This window comes from Myxine glutinosa, chromosome 10 (assembly GCF_964187855.1).
Source record: "Myxine glutinosa chromosome 10, kmMyxGlut1.1, whole genome shotgun sequence".
Classification (NCBI taxonomy): Eukaryota; Metazoa; Chordata; class Myxini; order Myxiniformes; family Myxinidae; genus Myxine; species Myxine glutinosa.
This window is the reverse complement of record NC_136270.1, coordinates 105,403,918-105,423,626: the sequence shown is the minus strand read 5'-3', so window position 1 is coordinate 105,423,626 and position 19,709 is coordinate 105,403,918. Positions and strand designations below refer to the sequence as shown.

Here is a 19,709-nt window from a genome sequence, read left to right as displayed (position 1 = left end):
GTTAGAAAATACCAAGAGCATGGCACTAGCCTCAACAACAAGGAGAATTCTGGTAGGAGGCGCACTGGGCGATCGGAAATGAACATTGCAGCAGTAAGGCAGCAGGTTTTGGAGCATCCTAGGGATACCAGCGCAAGACGAAATGGGATGGGATTGCCTTAGGCAACATTCAACCGAATCACAAGACTAGACCTCCACCAACATCCATATCGGATTCACATCCGGCATCAACTTACACCAGGGGATTTTGCCAGGAGGCTGGTGCTTGCCAGATAGTTGATAGCACGTTGCGAAGCAGATGTCAATTTCCTGCAGTATCTCGTTATCAGCGATGAAGCTACTTTCGCCATGGATGGCAAGGTCAATACCCATAATGTTCTTGAATATGCACCGACAGGACAACCCCCGGAATTTAATTTTGGCACCAACATGAATCGACAAAAGTGGACTGTTTGGTTGGGACTTTGTGGAAGTGGGTAGGTGATCGGACCATTTTTCTTTCAAAGGAATATCAATGGTAACAGGTATCTGCAGATGATCAATGATGAAGTTTTACCACAGCTGGAGGAGAACTTTGAGCGACAGGTTCGTGGTGTCTTCAGATATCTCTGCTGGGCCCAAAACGGCGCCCCAGCACATCGTCTTATCGCTGTCCGAGATCGACTGAGGGAACTCTTTGGAGACCGAGTCATCGCGCTCAACCATGCAGTGGAATGGCCGCCAAGATCACCTGACCTCACACCATGTGGTTATTTCCTTTGGGGACATTTAAAGAACAAGGTGTTCGTAACTCCTCCCCATGATCTTGACGAATTGCAGGGCCGTATTCGACATGAAGTGGATGCTTTGCGCAATGACCCGGCTATGGTGAGACGAGCAGTTCAGGGCATGCTCCGCCGCTGTGAGCTTTGTGTTGAAAGGGGAGGTGGACATTTTTGAAGGTGTGGGTGCATAAAGGCCAATCATTCCTGAGAAAAGTTCACATCTGACGTTCATTTTGCACCAATTATCCTGACTTGCATCGATTAGCCAAACTTGTAAAAATGCGATTTGAACTTGTCATTTTCAATTAACATGTACTGTCATGTGTGACAGCAATGATGCACGGGAGGTATCAATGGAAAGCTGAGGATCTCCTCTTAATTAGTAAACCACATGTAAATTGTCAAACTAAATAACCTTTGCATATTAACCCCTTGAATTCGGATTACCTTTTTTTTGATACGCACTGTATAGCACGATATCTCGAAAAGTTGTGGACGGATTCGTACAAAACTTGGTGGATGAGTTGGGTGTGTGACGAGAATGAATTTATTCAATTTTGGTGAAGATCTGGATCCAAATACGAGAAAATCTTTTAAATTTCGAGTGATTCTTCACCATTGAGAGATCGGGCCAAAAACTATAACCACATTGAGAGATCGGGCATGATATTTCAAAAAGTTTTGGATGGATTATGACAAAACTTGGTAGATCATTTGGGTATGTGACACGAATAAGCCGATTACATTTTGGTTCAAGTCCAGATCCAGATCCGGCCTATCAGTGGGATACAAAACATGAACTGTTCAACCTGGCAGAGGTTTGCACTCTACCGAGTGCCTTTCTAGTTAACTACAGTGCATTCAGAAAGTATTCAGAATCCTTCACTTTTTTCACATTTTGTTATGTTGCAGCCTTATGCTGAAATCGTTTAAATTCATTTTTTCCCTCATCAATCTACACTCAATACCCCATCTATCTATAATTCCAGTAATCTCTGTGTGTCTGTGTGTGTGTGTGTGTGTGTTTGTCTGTGACCGCTGTTTCTCGACAACCACGGGTCCGATCTAATTGAAACTTGCCAGATATATTGCTGGGGACCTGAGGATGTGCCTTTTCAAGGTTTCATATTAATCGGAGAAGTAGTTACCGAGCTATGGCGATTTATTTACCCGTACTCGCAAGCCGTTCGCTTTGGCTTTGCGAATGGACCAAACCATTTCATGTAAATAGAGGGGGGGGGGGGGTTCTACCGTACTCGCAAGCCGTTCGCTTTGGCTTTGCGAATGGACCAAACCATTTCATGTAAATAGAGGGGGGGGGGTTCTGTGGTCGTTACTGCCACGTGGTTTCAAAGTTTTTTTTTTGTTGTTGTTTGCACGCATGTTTTTTTGCACCCACGTACGGGCACGCCCTAGTAATGACAAAGAGAAAACAGGATTTTAGAAAGTTTTGCAAATTTATTAAAAAGAAAAAACTGAAATATCACATTTACATAAGTATTCAGACCCTTTGCTATAACACTTTAAATTTAGCTCAGGTGCCTCCCATTTCTCTTGATCATCTTTGAGATGTTTCTACACCTTCATTGGAGTCTACCTGTGTTAAATTCAATTGAATGGACATGATTTGGAAAGGCACACACCTGTCTATATAAGGTCTCACAGCTGACAATGCATACCAGAGCAAAAACCAAGCCATGAGGTCGAAGGAACTGTCTGCAGAGCTCAGAGACAGGATTGTGTCGAGGCACAGATTTGGGGAAGCCTACAAAAAAAAATTCTGCTGCATTGTGGGTTCCCAAGAGCACAGTGGCCTCCATAATTCTTAAATGGAAGAAGTGTGGAAAACCAGGACTCTTGCTAGAGCTGGCCGCCTGGCCAAACTGAGCAATCGGGGGAGAAGGGCCTTGGTAAGAGAGGTGACCAAGAACCCGGTGGTCACTCTGGCTGAGCTCCAGAGATCCTGTGTGGAGATGGGAGAAACTTCCAGAAGGACAACCATCACTGCAACACTCCACCGATCTGGGATTTACGGCAGAGTGGCCAGACGGAAGCCTCTCCTCAGTGAAAGATACATGAAAGCCCACAGAATCTTGTTTCTCAGTCTGAGAGTCCTTCAGGTGCTTTTTTGCAAACTCCAAGCGGATTTCATGTTACTTTCATAACGATTTCAACATAAGGCTGCAACATAAAATAGTGAAAAAAGTGAAGGGGTCTGAATACTTTCTGAATGCACTGTATATGTACTTGTATTTTGAAAAATAAAATGAACGTGGGTGTTTCTTGTACTACTTTGAGCATGTCATTTATCAAAGTTTTTGAATGCCCCAGACCGTCATAAGAATGCGTCTTTGGAAAAGGAAATATTGTATAAAAGTCAAGAGAGCAGATAAATGGCATCTCAAAATACTCATATAAATGTATTCGTGGAAACCCTCAATCTTAATTTTATCGTATAATCTTCATGTATATCACGTATTGATGGAAATACTTTTTTGAATATGGATAAAATCGTAAAATCATTCCAAGTTCTTAAAATAACTATATCAAACAAAAATTGAGAACATGCCGAATACGCTTATAGCCGCATCACGATTCATTTGATTTTAACGTTATTAAGAAACCTTTGACTCAGTCGTCAAAATCTACTTGTCGATCGTAAAATGGTCCGATGGACTGAGCCCAAAGAAGAATGAATTTTGGATAAATGTATTGGTCATTAGGATTTATATTATTATTTTGTAAATTCAGGAGAAGGAGAAAAGCATAACCTGCAATGAGTGGATTAGCATCACATATAGACCAGACCAGGTGGGGCAGGTATGTTATCCCACCCTTAAGGTTGCTAATGAACCAGCTGGCATTTTACCGACAATCGCAATAATGCTGTGACAGTTATCCAGAAACAAACTCAACTTCCTGAATTGAGCGCTTAATTAATAAAGCCCTCTCTTTCTTTGATGAAGGGTTAATGCCTGAAATGTCTGGGCTGTATTTTGCTTCCGGCGGCAGTTAGCATAACTTTATCAATTGGATAATACGCAGTTGGGTTCAAATTTTCTGCCGACCCAGACACTCACTTTGACGAAGTCTAGTAATTCACGTTCTCAATATGCAATCAGCAAGAAGAAGAAGACGTAAAATGTCATAGCCACATTGTTGTCGGCCATCTTGGATCTGATTTCGAAACAAAATGACGTGCATATGTAACGCATCATTCATTATCTGTGTGCCAACTTTGAACAAGATCGGTAAATACATGTCCGGGAAATGTTTGAGGATGTGTTCAATATCGGGTTTTTACCTCCGCCACCAAAGGTAGATGGAAGTTATGTTTTCACCCCTGTCTGTCTGTCTGTCTGTCCGTTTGTGAACAAAGTATCTCAAAAAGTTGTGGACGGATTCGGACGAAATTTGGCAGCGATGTAGCATATGTGACAAGGACGAAATTTTGGTAAAGATCCGGATTCGGATCCGGCTAGTGGAATTTTTGAAGTGATTCTTCACCATTGGGAGAAAGGGGCAAAAACGATACATAGCATTGGTTTCCGGTCCCTGGAGCAAGGAAGCGTCTTCGACCTCTGGACGGCAGCAAAAGTTAAAGTATTTTTTCCATTCGTGTCTTCGTCAATTTCTACTCGCTTTTTATTGTGCATGTGTTGCAGTGTGTTTTCCAGTTGGTGTTGATTTGCAATTCTTGCAAACTTTTGTATAATTTAATCGTTTTCTTTTCCCACCGCGTGCGCGGCCTGGTTTCTCTCGGCTTCCCTCCCCCCATCGGTGTTTTGTGAATTTAAGTTCTTTCCTTCGCTGTATTGGTTATTTCTTAGATTTTCTCTTCTCCCCATAACTTCCCCGAACATCGACCACTTGTCTAACGTTTTAAATCTCTTCAAAGTCTCTTCAAAGTCTCTTCACGTCTCTTCACGTCTCTTCTCGTCACGTCACGTCACGTCTCTTCAAAGCTGTCCATGCGCGCACGCTTTCGAAGTTAAGTAACTTTTCACAATTGTGTTTTTGTCGAAACTGTATCTTTCTTTCGGTGTGTGTAACTATTGGTGTGCCTTTAATAGTATTCTTGGTGTTGGTTTTTCATACCTGTGTACAGAATCGTCGGTTAGTTCGTGTCACGTATTCTGAGGCCGAGTGTAGTACTATGAGGCTACCGTGTCTGACCTTGGCTTGAGGCTTTGTTTCTGTCTCAGCGGTTCTTCGATTGCGCTCGCAATTACTTTCGGTCTCTGTCTCACGTTCGGTCTCTGTCTCTGTTTTCATCTCAACTCAAAAAAAAAAAAAAAAAAATTCTCTTCTCTGTTCTTATCCGTTGTTCGTTCTTATTTGTTCGTTGGTTCTTCGACCACGTTGTTCGTGATCACGTGTTCACGTCGTTAAAAAATGTTTCAACTGTCCCCTGAAGAGCTGTATTCTGTCATATACTATAACACCTTTTTCTTCTTCTTCTATAAAAGGATGCTTTCGACTTGCTCACTAAATCTATTCATTCCAAAAAAAAATTCCATCTCTTACAGTTACAGTTCCTCTTTTCTACATTCCCTAAACTCTCCAGAACTCCACCCATCCTTCAGCGTCCTCAAACGTATTTTTGACTCGAAGGTCGCAAGAAACTCATTTTGCAAGAAATGTTCGTTTCCCATTAATCGTACATTTTTCAAAATCCAATCTCACCCCTCCCCTCCAAATCTTCCCCATCACCCCTTCCCCCCAAAACTTCCCCATCACCCCTTCCCTTCAAAACTTGCCCATCACCCCTCCCCTCCAAATCCACCCCCTTGCCCCTCCCCTCCAAATCTTCCCCATCACCCATCTCTTTCAAATATTCCCCCTTGCCCCTCCCCTCCAAATCTTCCCCATCACCCATCCCTTTCAAACCTAGCCCCCTTGCCCCTCCCCTCCAAATCTTCCCCATCACCCATCCCTTTCAGATCTCCCCCATTGCCCCTTCCCTCCTAAACTCCCCCCACACCCCTCCCCTCTGAGACCCTCCCTCACTCCTCCCCTCCTAGACTCCCCTCTCACCCCTCCTCCTCAAAGCGTCCTCCCCACTTCTTCCCCCTTCCAACTTTCACCTTCATCTCCCTCAACCTTTCTGCCTCACTCTCCCCCCCCCCCCCCCTCAAATAACACCTCACTGCGCCTCGCCCAATCACCATCAAACCTTTTGTCCGCCCCATTCTTCCCTTTCTCCAAGCTATTCTGAAATCTCTGACACACCTTCAACAGCTCTCCCTACCTCTTCCTCCTCTTCCACATCTTACCCTACTGCTCCCCCCCCCCCCCCCCTGTTCTGTATCCGATGCTCCCACTTCCTCTTCTTTAACAGTATGGACCTCAAACATCCGGGGCCTTTGCTCAAACTTGACTGATCTCTCCATACAGGTTGCTTCTGACAAACCAGACGTGATCTGCTTAACAGAAACTTTCCTCCTTCATGATGTCTCTGATTCCTTGGTATCTCTCCCAGGTTACTCCCTCCTCCGGTATGATAGACCTGAGCCTCGTCCTGGATGGGGGGTTGCTATCTTTATAAAAAAAAACTCTCTTCCTTACTCGCCTGCACTGCCCTCTCTCCACCTCACCCCCAGGAATACCTTTGGCTACGGCTTCCCCTTCGCTCCCACCTTTTGTTCATATGTGTGTTGTACCGTCCACCAAACAGTGATGACTCCATCTACATCTCGCTGTCTGATAACATGGACCAACTTCTATCTACCCATCCCAACTCTCTCTCTTCCTCATATGTGGTGATTTCAATTGTCACCATGCTAGTTGGCTGGGTGTGGGTACCTCTCTAACCAGCCATGGCTCTTCAGCAAAGGACTTCTGTGACTCACTGGGACTGACACAATCTGTCAATTTCCCGACCCGGATCTCAGTCAACGGAGCATCTTCTCTTCTGGACTTGGTTATGACTAACTTCCCTGAAAATGTCTGCTGCTCTTCTTCTGCTCTAATCGGCTCATCTGATCATGTGCTTGTTAAAGTGGACATCTCTCTGACCATTCTCAGAGAGCCTCCTCAGCGTCGACGAGCCTGGCATTTCACTCAGGCCAACTGGCACGGTCTTCAAGCAGCCATCAATCATCTGGACTGGTCTCCCATTGCTACCGCCTCTGACATCAACTCATCCTGGGAATTCTTCCAAAGTAAATTGCTCTCTCTCATGCACAGATTTATCCCATCTCGTCTTCAGTTGTCATACCCTTCCTCCCGTCCATTGTACATGGAATCTTGTGGTGAGGCTATTGCCCAGAAACAACTTGCTTTCGTCTCCTGGAAAGCAAATCCAACGGAAGGAAATCTCATTTCCTTTCACAAAGCCCGAAACAAGTGTGTGTCCACCCTCAGGAGAGCCAGGAAACAATATCTCTCCGTTCTCAGGACAGAACTCTCTTATCTGTCTCCCTCTTCCAAATCCTGGTGGCGTCTGGTCAAATCTGTTTCTGGTGTTTGATCCCCCTCCATCCCCTCCCTCACCTCAAACGGCCACACGGCTGACTCCGCACGTGAAAAAGCTGAATGCCTCAACTCTGTGTTTGCCTCTAAATCTTGTGTCCCAAACCCATCCCTCTCTGTACCCACCGTACCCAGTCGTACCCAGCTGCTCCTGGACTCTGTGTCCTTTCCTCCTGACAAGGTGGAAAGGTTTCTGTCAACCCTCGACTCTGATTCTGCAACTGGACCTGACGGCATCAGCCCACAGGTCCTAAAATCTTGTTCTTCCGCTCTTTCACTCCCTCTCTCTGTTCTCTTCACCCTCTCTTTTGCTCAAGGTCATCTGCCATCTGCTTGGAAATCTGCCAACATCACCGCTTTGCACAAAAAAGGTGCAAAAACAGATCCCAGCAACTACAGACCAATCAGCCTTCTCTCAATTATCAGCAGTCATGGAATCCATCATTGCTTCAGATATGAAATCTTTCCTCTTCTCCAATGGCTTGATCTCTGATCATCAATTTGGTTTCAGACCTGGTCACTCTACTCTGGACATGCTGCTTCTGCTTTCTCAACAATGGATGGAGGTCCTCAATGCCAAACAGGAAATTAGAGCTGTCTCCCTTGACATATCACGTGCCTTCGATACGGTCTGGCACCCCGCTCTGCTCACCAAACTCTCCTCTGTTGGTATCCATGGAAATCTCCACGCATGGCTGGCGGACTTCCTCTCTCGTCGTAGTCAATGTGTGGCCCTGAATGGGTTTCTCTCATCTCCTCCTGTTCAGGCTGGAGTTCCCCAAGGCAGTGTTCTGGGCCCTGTGCTTTTTCTGGCCTTCACCAATGATCACTCTGACTCTCTTGAAAATCCTCTCTATCTCTTTGCTGATGACTCTACTCTCTGTCGCTCCATTCTTCATCCCTCAGATCGGCAGTCTGCAGCCTCCTCACTCTCTGCAGACCTGGACAAAATCCAGACTGGGCAAACAAGTGGAACATGTCTTTCAATCCTGACAAATCTCACACTCTTACGATGTCTCTCCGAAAAGACCGACTGGACAACCCTCCCATCCACTTTCTGAATAATCCTCTCCAAGAAGTTCTGTCACTCAAGCTTTTGGGTCTCACTATCTGCCATGATCTTTCCTGGGAAAACCACATTTCAAATCTGGCCTCAAAAGCCAGTCGCTGACTGGGCATCCTCCATCAAGCGAAGTCCTTCCTTGGCACACCTGAGCTCCTCACCACATACAAGGCTTTCATCCGCAACTCAATGGAATACTGCTCTCCCCTCTGGGCTGGTGCTCCTGCCTCACACCTAGCTCGTCTTCACGCTGTTGAAACCAAAGCATTCAGAATCATTGGAATCTCCCGCGATGAAGCTAACTCCAAGGGCCTCTCACTCACTCACCGCAGGCAGGTTGGTGGTCTTTCCGTCTTCTACCGACTCCTCTCTGGCCTTGCCCCCCCAGCTCTCTCTGGGCTCTGTCCCGCAAATATTCCTACAGGTCGCACAAGATCTGCCTGCAACCCTCTTATGGTTAAACTGCCAAAATCAAGACTCTCTGCTCACATTCACTCCTTCATTCCTCTTTTCTCCTGCCTCTGGAACAAACTCCCTCACTCTCTTCAATCCCACTCCACCCTCCAGGTCTTTAAAACAGCTGTTCACCACCATCTCTTATCTTCCCCCATCCAAAACCTTGATCTTTTCTATCCCCGCTAATTTCACCCCAATTCCACTTTTTGAAATACCAACTTCTGTCCTGGAAGTCCTTGGTGTCCCTGTGTTTTATACTTCTCCCACCCCCCCCCCCCCCCACCCCACGCCTCCTCCCCCCAAGCCCTCTCCCTCCCACACATCTCCCTGCTCTTGAATGTTGTGTGCCCTCAAGTGTTTGTGTGCCTCCCCTTCTCTTGTCTTCCGCTCCCTCTTTTTATATATTTTGTTTGTCTGGTTGATTTGTTTGTGAAGTAAATGTCAGCTCTTTCACGAGCCTCGATTCAGTATACAAAAAAAAAAAGAAAAAAAAAAAGCAGGATATCTCAAAAAGGTGTGGACGGATTTGGACGAAACTTGGTGGACAGGTTGGATGTCTGACAAGGACAAATAGATTCGATTTTGGTGGAGATTTGAATATGTATTCGGATATGAGAATTATTTAATTTTTAAGCGATTCTTCACCATTGGGAGATAGGGCCTAAAACGATACATAGCAGGATATCTCAAAAAGTTATGGACGGATTTGGACGAAACTTGTTGGACCGGTTGTGTGTGTGATAAGGAAGAATGGATGCAATTTTGTTGAAGATCTGGATCCGGATCCAGCTAGTATAATTTTTTAAGTGACTTCACCATTGAGTGAGATGGCCAACCAGGTGGAGGTATGCTCTCTACTGAGCGCCGTTCTAGTTTTCTTTTGTATTGATACATTATTAGCCCCCGTTGGACTTTGTCTGAAACGGGGTCTTACGGATTGAGTCTCGTCTGTCCGTACATCCATCCATCCACATCCATCCATCCATGCATCTATCCCCTTGTGTGTCCACAACCATATCCTGGAGAAGTATGGACCGATTTTGTTCATACTTGGAAAAAGGACAATACATGGCCTACATATGCACATCATGTTGCTTTGTGATGCGGTCAAGATGGCTGACTGGCGGCCATTTTAGTTGTAAAAGACTCGATGTGGAACCCATCCTCAACCATTTCTCAGACATGCATTTACCGATGTTGTTCAGACTTGGTACACAGATAACGAATAACAGCTTCCATATGCACGTCATTTTCTTTCACGATCAAATCCAAGATGGCCAACTAGTGGCCATTTTGTAACTTAAACGTATCCCCAACCATTTATTGAACATACATGGTCCGATTTTGTTCAACCTTGGCACAAGCACAGTACATGATGGCATATACGTGCAACTAACTTTATTTTGCGATCTGATCAAAGATGGCTGACTGGTAGACTGGCGACCATTTTAGTTGTAAAACAACTTTTTGAGATATATCCTGCTGTATATCGTTTTTGGCCCGATCTTCCAATGGTGAAGAATCACAAAAAAAATTATACTAGCCAGATCCAGTTCTTCACCAAAATTAAATAGATTCCTCCTTGTCACACACACAACCTGTACACCAAGTTTCGTCCAAATCCGTCCATAACTTTTTGAGATATCATGCTATATGTTGTTTTTAGGCCGATCACTCATTGGTGAAGAATCACTTTAAAAATTAAATAATCCTCATATCCGAATCCATATTCAGATCTTCACCAAAATTGAATCGAATAGTCCTTGGTACATACCCAACCTGTCCATAACGTTTCGTCCAGATCCGTCCATAACTTTTTGAGATATCATGCTATATGTTGTTTTTAGGCCGATCACTCATTGGTGAAGAATCACTTTAAAAATTAAATAATCCTCATATCCGAATCCATATTCAGATCTTCACCAAAATTGAATCGAATAGTCCTTGGTACATACCCAACCTGTCCATAACGTTTCGTCCAGATCCGTCCATAACTTTTTGAGATATCATGCTATATGTTGTTTTTAGGCCGATCACTCATTGGTGAAGAATCACTTAAAAAACTAAATAATCCTCATATCCGAATCCATATTCAGATCTTCACCAAAATTCAATCGATTCATCCTTGTCAGATACACAACCTGTCCACCAGGTTTCGTCCAAATCCGTCCACAACTTTTTGAGATATCCTGCTATGTATCATTTTTGGCCCAATCTCCCAATGGTGAAGAATCACTTAAAAAATTATACTAGCCGGATCCGAATCCGGATCTTCACCAAAATCTAACAATTTCGTCCTTGTCACATACACTACATCTCTGCCAAATTTCCTCCGAATCTGTCCACATCTTTTTGAGATATCTTGTTCACAAACAGACAGACAGGGTGAAAACGAACTCCATCCACCTTTGGGGGCGGAGGTTAAAAAAAGTCAAACCCAGTAAATGTCACAGTTTTATTCTAATGTCCGAAATAAATCAATCCTGTAATATTGGATTGGACAAATATACAAAGAAAAAGGAGTCATGAATGTATTGCATTTGGAAATTTAACCAAGGTAGGTGTATGTGGATGGCACCGCAAAGTCCCTGCACAATGTTGAGCAGAGGTTGCCTCATTGCGAATTCCCAGTCCCAACTCTAAGTGCAGCCAAACTATTTTTTGAGCCCACCTGCCTGCCAGTTGTAACATTGTTGACGTGAATAGGAGGTGTTGAGACCACCGTCGATGGTTGTTGTTGTTGTGCCCTGGGAACTTTTTTGAAGGCCTTGATGCTAGATGGGAACAAAGATAAAAATGAAGTATCATGATTGTGATGAGGTCAAATCGTTCCCAGCATGCCCCCACCCCCTTGGTGGAAAGTCCTCCAACAAGGTAATCGGCTGTGCAGTGCACCTCGATGCTTGCCATTACCTTTCTGTGTCGTCAATGGGTGGCAAGGAAATGAAAGAGAATTTTTGCAGCTGCTTTTCTTCACGATCTAGCTCTGTTTCTAAGCTTGGAAACCGTTTCATTTCTCGTGCAGGATAATGGTGCTCCTAAAATACAATATAAAAAAAGAGAAGTTCCTTGTTAAGAACACCAAAATTGTTTGATCTACCACAATACTTGTGTATTCACCATGATGAGCTTTGAATGTTCCTGGTGAAATGTGATGCGATCACTTTTTCTCTTTTACGATCTGGTCTGCACCTTGAAAGCTGCAGTGGTGAGTTCATGGAGCGCGATGAGCTTGCCCAGTCTGCCATTGTCGGTGTCACGCACGTATGCTGAAAACAACTCCTCGAGTTCGTCGGGTACCTCGAGGCCGTGCTCTGCAAGGGCACACAACGGAAAGTAAGAGTAATTCGTTGCACTAGTCACATTCAACTTTTGTTCAATTGTCTGTTGTCATAGCGACATTGTGTTTCAAAACTACATGGCATATTTCTGATGGTCGTACTTAATGTGATGGATTATACCATCATGTGATATACTTATCGTGTGATATACAATGTCTTTATTGGTAATCAGTTGTTGGGGCCGAGCCTTGTGTTGGCTTAGCAGTTAGGGTGCCGGCTTGGGATCCTAGGATCCTGGGTTCGAATCCCGGTCGATCGCTGAATTAACACCAGGGGGGTTGACTCAGCCTGTCATCCTTCCGAGGTCGGCAAATTGAGCACCAGTTCACTGGTAATTTCCTGTGTGTCGCAAGAGGCGACTAACAGGGTTGGTGGCAGGAAGGACATCTGGCCATAAAACATTACTTCAAAAAGGGGACCACGGTGCCCGAAAAAGGCCAACACCTGCTCTGCGGGGAAAAATGGCCTCTAAAGGTGGTCAGTTGTTGGTGCCTGCCGATCCGCGTATTCGCACAATGGAGACGACCGTTTATTTTGGTGTTCACAGAGATGCTTGTTCTCCCCCAACAGTTTGTAGTGAGTTTGTCACAAACTAGTGATGAGGATGAGATGGTGATGCGAATAACCATCCTGTGCACTCAGTACATGTTTTTGCATGTGTGCGAAAGCTGGAATTATTGCTTCAACTTGAGATGGCCAGCCCCAAACGGTATACTTACTCATTTATGTTAAGTGGAATCGCAGTCGTTCCAGATTTTAACCCGAGTGATTTGATGATATTGTCGCAGTGGGAAACATTCTCCAACGACATCAGTGGTTACTGGAGTTTTTGTCGATTCGCACACCGACGTCTTTTGAGCCGTTTGAGCACTTCTCACAAATTTGCCAAATGCTATCTTCCTGACTCACCCGTGATGAGAATACCACCCACATAAACGCCAAAATGGGAAATGCCTTGCAGGAGTTGATCATTGGTCCGAAGAAACGCCTCCACATGCAATGTATTACTTACTTTCTTAGAACTCGTCGTGTTTTAGCACACAGTGCCGCAACGAGATTACTGCATCCTATTCGGTCTTGAGCAATCCTCTCTGCCCACTTCGGCACAATTCCTCTTTTTAATCGAAGTTCACTTTCAGCAATTCTCCTTCATATATTTCTTGGTCTCCCCCTCTTCCTCTTCCCCACTGGTGTCTAAAACATGACGTCTTCCGTCAAATTCCACTCTTGCTCTCTCATCATATGTTCTGCACATCGGCATCTTCTTCCTTTGCCCTGTGCCACACTGTCTCTTTCTCCAGCTAACCTCTTCCTTAATTCCTGATTTCTTACCCTATTCGGCCAGAAAATCTTCAGAATCCTTCTGAGACAATTATGGTGAAAGACCGTCAATTTGCGCTCCATTTCCTTGTGTGGAAACTTTTCCTCCTTTCACTGTGTCTCACAGTAGCATGGAGAAAATAAAGACAACCAGAGAATTGTCTGAGTAGGTCAGACACAAGATTGTAGCCAAGCATGGACAATCTCAAGGCTACAAGTCCATCCCCAGAGACCTTGATGTTCCTGTGTCCACTGTGGGCAATGTTATCAGGGAGATTGAGGTCAATGGCACTGTAGCCAACCTCCCTGGCCGTGGCCGCAATAGAAAACTTGATCTAAGAATGCAGCGTAGGTTTGTTCGATTGGTGGAGAAAGCACCTCGATCAACTGCCAAACAGATTCAAGCTGACCTTCAGAGACAAGGTATGACAGTTTCAACTCGCATCCGTCGCCAACTCAATGAAAGGGGGTTCTACGGTAGGAGACCCAGGAGGACCCCACTGCTGAGAGAGAGACCCAAAACACACCTGAACAAGCCAAAATCCTTCTGGGAGAATGTCCTGCGAATAGACGAGACCAAATTAGAGCTTTTTGGTAAAGCACGTCATCTCTATGTTTACAGAAAACAAAACGAAGCCTTCAAAAAAAAGAACACCTTCCCTACGGTCAAACACGGAGGAAGTTCAGTGATGTTTTGCAGTTGCTGTGCTACCTCTGGCACTGGGTGCCTTGAATGTGTGCATGGCATCATGAAATCAGGAGATTACCAAGGCATTTTGGAGCACAATGTTCAACCCAGTGACAGAAAGCTGGGTCTCCGTCGAAGGTCATGGGTCTTGCAGTAGGACAATGACCCCAAACACACTTCAAGAAGCACCCAGGAATGGTTCAAGACAAAACGCTGGACTGTTCTGAAGTGGCCAGCAATGAGTCCAGATCTAAATCCCATTGAACACCTGTGTGAAGATCTGAAAACAGCAGTTGGGAAAAGGCACCCTTCAAATCTGGGAGAACTGGAGCAGTTTGCACAAGAAGAGTGGGCCAAACTGCCAGTAGAGAGGTGGAGGAAGCTCATTCATGGCTACAGGAAGCGCTTGACTGCAGTTATTTTGTCCAAAGTCGGTGCTACCAAATATTAAGTCTTGGGTGTCAATAATTTTGTCATTGCCATTTCTTTTTCTTTTCTGATTTGAAAGGATATATTAAGTTCTGAATCAAAAACAAAGGTTCTGTAATATTAACAGTGAAATAAAGAATTGTGGAGACCAAATACTTTTGTCAATTTCAATTTATTTTGAGAGAAAATTGTGAGTTATTTGAAAAAAGTGCAAGGGTGCCAATATATTTGGCCACGATTGTATTTATAAAAGAATGTTATATTTTGGAAAAACAAACCCAGAGCCACATAATCCCCCTTGGCTGAAACAATAACTGAATTCAAACAGTTCAACAGTCACACATCAAATTATGACAAATTGGTTTGCTCCTTTAAACATAAAGCACCACTGAGATATACTTGTCATAGTGCCACGTACCCAAGATAACCTTCCTTTGACTGTTGATGAGCTGATAGCAGAGGGCACAATGTTTCTGACATCGTCTCAACACCTGATGGCGCTGATGGAAGAGGCCATCACGAAGGCTTGTGCATGATTGCAAAGTCATATTCTCCATTTCCAGTTCATGTACCTGTGAAGATGAGGGATGGGTATCACCTACATGGTGGTAACTCATTAATTCGTGTTCCAGGTTGTACTGTACATAGATTTTGGGAGGAATGGAGAATGAGGGTGATTTTTGGCGTGCTGTTTATCATTCTCAGCTTAGCATTCACCTTGACATTATTGTGGGGTTTTCCCAGTGGAAGCTTTGCCCAAGTCTTTCACGAACCAGTTGGCCATGCCTGACGCTCGACAAGGTTGTTTTTTTTTGTTGTTGTTCTTTAACGGCCACTATTATCCCACCTTGTGGGGTCGGCCGGGGGAAGCTTGGCCCGAGCCTTTCATGAATCCGCCTGGCCAGGCCTGACATTCTAGTTAGGGCAGGAATTTCAAATTTGGCCATGGTGCCGGCGATACTCGTCTACTCTTTGCGAAGGACACCATGGGATATTTAACGTCCACCAACCCATGCTGGCAGATGGGGCTCCCGATTTAACGTCCATCCGAGGGACGGCACACACATTGGTGAATCACCCTGCCTGTGAAACACCAAGCTGACAGTTTATAGCTGGTTCAGGATTCAACCCCAGTTGCTGCCATGTCACTGCTTAGAGGTGAGTGTGCATACATCCAGGCCATCCTGCCAGCCCTGACATTTTCTATTACTATGGCTCACCAAAACAATGGCCAGCCTTCACCATACCTTGCATAGCAGGGATAGGATTTGATGCTGATCAACACTGTGTAGTTGCAATGGCAGAGATTCCTTGAGCTGCGAGGCACGCGATTTGGCATCTGACAGTTTCTGTTCCAACTCCATCTTGGGGTGGGACCAATGGGGTGGTAAGGTGAAAAATTCTGATGTTCCCTCAAAAGTCGCAATTTTTTTTTTTAAGAGTACCATATTGCATTGCTTCAACCAATGCTTTTGTGTTTCTAAAATTTGACCGATGGCTCCCAGGTAACCTCGGAGTATTGCAGAAGTGACCTCAGCACTGAATTTTATAAACTCTTCCAGTCCAACATTCATGTTCCAACCATTGTCCATTAAGAAATTTCTCGTAATCGGAAGACCTCTATCCAGAAAAAAATGTTAGCACCGAATTCTGAGCAACATGTAGTCAAACACCATGAAATCAATGATTATAAACGCAAGCTCGTTTCTTGCAAGAGAGAACTGATCTATGACCGACTGGTACTTCTGGAGATCAAAACCATGAAATTGTCCAAAACTCAATTTCAAGAAACCTTTTTTCGAGAAATTTTAGTATGCCAATTATTTCAAGATACTGTATTCCGCCTTCCAGAACATAAATGAACTAAATCACATGACCCACAGTTCACAACCTTAACTTGTCACATTTATGAAGCTGTACAAACACACAATGCCCTCAATTTCCTCGCTAACAGCGGGCAGGCTACACTACAGTCAATACAGTCGTTTACACGTCTTGGTCACACAATACGCCAAGCACACAGTAATAGGAAACGACCAGTCCTAGCCTGGAGAGTGTGTTCACTAGCTATTTGGGTCATGTCTTAGACTTAGAGTGTACCAACTCCCCAAGGAAAGGTGGCAGTGGGGTCTCTGCTGTTCTGTGTCTGGTGTCGGAAGATGTTTGATGGCGCCTCACGCAAATGTTATATGTTAGTACCTGTGACAGCGATACGCTTGCCTGAGACGAGTAATGATCTTGATTTTTGATGTTTGATGATTTTGATGAAAATTTCATTATGATGGGGTGGAGTGATGTATAGATTCAGGTAGATCTGTGTAGGTATCATGCTCCAACTGTCGTGAAGAAGAAGAACCATTTCGATGTAATAAGTAGAGGACCTGTTTAGCCCGGATGTCCGATTAAGCTTGTATATTTGTGGTCATACGAGGATGGCCTTTTGTTAACTAGAGTAGGGATTATGTTAATTTCCCTGTTTGTGAGACCTGTGATTTATCCTTCGTCCCATATGGCAACGCACTAGATACGCAGAGCAGGAAAGGCCCAATAGCACCACGCACACTTATTAACTCCCCCCCCCCCCCTCCCCACAATAAAACTCACCGGAAGAAGATTAGTGCACAGGAAGCGCCCACGCATTGCGCCAACATGGCGATAAAACATTGCTCAGGCAGGCTGAGGCCATGCCCACCTCGCGACGGATTGGTCGAGGGGGTTTGATGGGCAGATCACACCAATGAAAGGCCAGAGTAAGGAAGGACTTGTGATTGGCCAGGGGCAGAGCAAAGAGTGACCCGCAGATTGGTAGGAAGAAGCGATGAACTGATTGGTCACCGACCGATGGCATGAGGAGGAGAGCGCGAAGCGCTCGGCCAATGGTGAGGGACTGACGTGGAAAGAACATTCTGGAGGTCGAGAGGTGACGGACTGATTGGTAGGGAGGACCGGTGATGTCAGACCACGAGCGATAAAATAACTCGCTAGACAGCATTTTGCCCTTCTCGTTTTGGATCCCTTCGTGCCCGGACCTCTTACCTCTGCTGCCTCTTGGATTCCTTTGCCTTCGACCTCTTGCTCCTCTCGCCCACCTTTGCCCTCGACTCTTGCTTCTGGTGCCTGCATGCGAGTGTATGCTGACGAGAGTACGAGTGCTGTGGCGTGAGACGGACTGTGCAGCGAGGCCTGTTTTCGCGCCGACGTCGGGCGGTTTGCCCACCAAGCGGAGCCACGTTCGGACGGCGAGTTTGGGGCCGACGCCATTCCTGACAGTATACTTCAGCCAGTTGAGCTAAGTACACGAATTACACATTTATTTTCATTCCATTTATTATCCCTGTGTCTGCAAGTCTGGTGTGGGAGCGCTCCAATTTAGGACATTTATTTACAGTCGCGTTCTTGTTCTCGGGTTCTGTAAAATAAACCTGTTTATTTGTGTACATGAAAGCCGTTTTCGTTTGAGTTACTTTGCAGGGTTGAAGACTGCTCGGAGATCGCGTCAGGTAAAAGCTTCCGGCTTCTTCTTCTTCTCTCTTCCTCTCGCGCGTCGATAATAAATCCGCTATTGAACAACGCCTCGAAGTAACGCTCGATTGCTATCCGTGATTTCCCGGTCTTCACCGAGGGGGATCACGCGACAGTACCAACTCCCCAAGGAAAGGTGGCAGTGGGGTCTCCGCTGTTCTGTGTCTGGTGTCGGAAGATGTTTGACGGCGCCTCATGCAACTGTTATATGTTAGTACCTGTGACAGCGATACGCTTGCCTGAGACAAGTAATGATCTTGATTTTTCATGTTTGTTCCGTACAAGTACAAGATCGTAGCGACGAGCGTAAGCAGTGAGTGGACCACAGATTTCTCCTGGCAGTCCTCTGTGAAAGGGCCATTAAACGGTGAAGGTTTAGTCTTTGACATATGTCTGCATATGATGTTCTTGGTCCGTCTCCGTCTCTATTGTACAGCACCACCAGACATTGGACGTGGTACTTGCCTCCGTTGCGATGTGAGATTTCCTTCACTGAGCTTTGCTAGCAGACGCTCATCCTTTAGGTGTAAAGCACACTGCCTCACACGAGTGTCAAGGTCAAACGTTGAGTCGTCATAGAGAGGTTTGGCACTAGTTGCTGCCATGTCACAAAGGAAACGCTTCCGAAGGGTATCATCTGTCCGTGCAACTGAGAAAAGCCTATTGATTTTGAGGTCAAAGGTCAGATTTCGAAGATTTTTTTTTTTTTGAATGTAAGATCGAGGCTCGTTTAAAAGCTGGGCACGTTAAACACATATTAGCACATCCAACACAAAAAACATAAACGGACACATAAAACCTAATAAAGGGAGGGGGAGACAAGATGGGGAGAGAGAGGGAAGCACACAAGCACAACAGCAGAGAACAGGGACATCGGGAGATCTGTTCGAAGGGAGAGGACTGGGGTGATGAGGGGAGGGAAGGGGTCATTGAAGATCATTGAAGAGGGAAGATCGTCATTTTTCATCCGATTGACCTGAAAGTTGAACAGGATTTGCATATTCGGTCTTTGAATTGCAAAGCAACTATTTTTGATGTCAAAGGTCAACTCAAGGTCAAACGTCTAAAATCATCAATTTCCGTCTGAAATATCGTCAATTTTTATCCTATTATAACCTGAGATTTTTGATCAAGATCGTCAATATTAATCTTAATGAAATGGACAATTTTAAGTATCCATGGAAACATTTTTTCCGGGGAGGGGGGTTGATTTTGCAAGTATCGTGCTCTGCATGACGTTTTTCTTGTTTGTTTCTCTGTCTGTCTGTTTGTTTGTGAACAGGATATTTCAAAGAGTTGTGGACGGATTTTGGACAAAATTTGGCGGAGACGTTGGGTATGCGACACCGACGAAAGGATTAGATTTTGGTGAAGATCCGGATCTGGATCTGATAAGAGAATTTTAAGTGATTCTTCACCATTGAGAGATTGAGAGGTGATGCAGTGCAAAAAACGATACATAGCACGATATCTCAAAAGGTTATGGACGGATTCGGATGAAACTTGGGGGAGCGGTTGGGTGTGAGGACGACGAATCTATTCGATTTTGGTGAAGATCTAAATATGCATCCGGATATGAGAGTTTTTCTTATTTCTAGGTTTTTGAGAGAGAGTTTTCTAAGTACGAGAGTTTTCTAAATTTAATTCCCCCT

The 19,709-nt window shown here is 44.9% G+C and overlaps 1 protein-coding gene across 1 annotated transcript in view; it reads right to left on the bottom strand.

The window, feature by feature from the left end:
• KIF19 (kinesin family member 19) overlaps nucleotides 1-19,709 on the bottom strand; it is a 109,503-nt gene that overhangs the window by 17,506 nt on the left and 72,288 nt on the right. The window contains exons 13-17 of the mRNA XM_078785972.1: nucleotides 15,783-15,899; nucleotides 14,954-15,107; nucleotides 11,950-12,071; nucleotides 11,671-11,795; nucleotides 11,429-11,531 (exon numbers count right to left, since the gene is read on the bottom strand). Of these exons, the coding sequence (XP_078642098.1) occupies nucleotides 11,429-11,531; nucleotides 11,671-11,795; nucleotides 11,950-12,071; nucleotides 14,954-15,107; nucleotides 15,783-15,899 (621 nt within the window). The remainder of the gene's footprint in view (nucleotides 1-11,428; nucleotides 11,532-11,670; nucleotides 11,796-11,949; nucleotides 12,072-14,953; nucleotides 15,108-15,782; nucleotides 15,900-19,709) is intronic.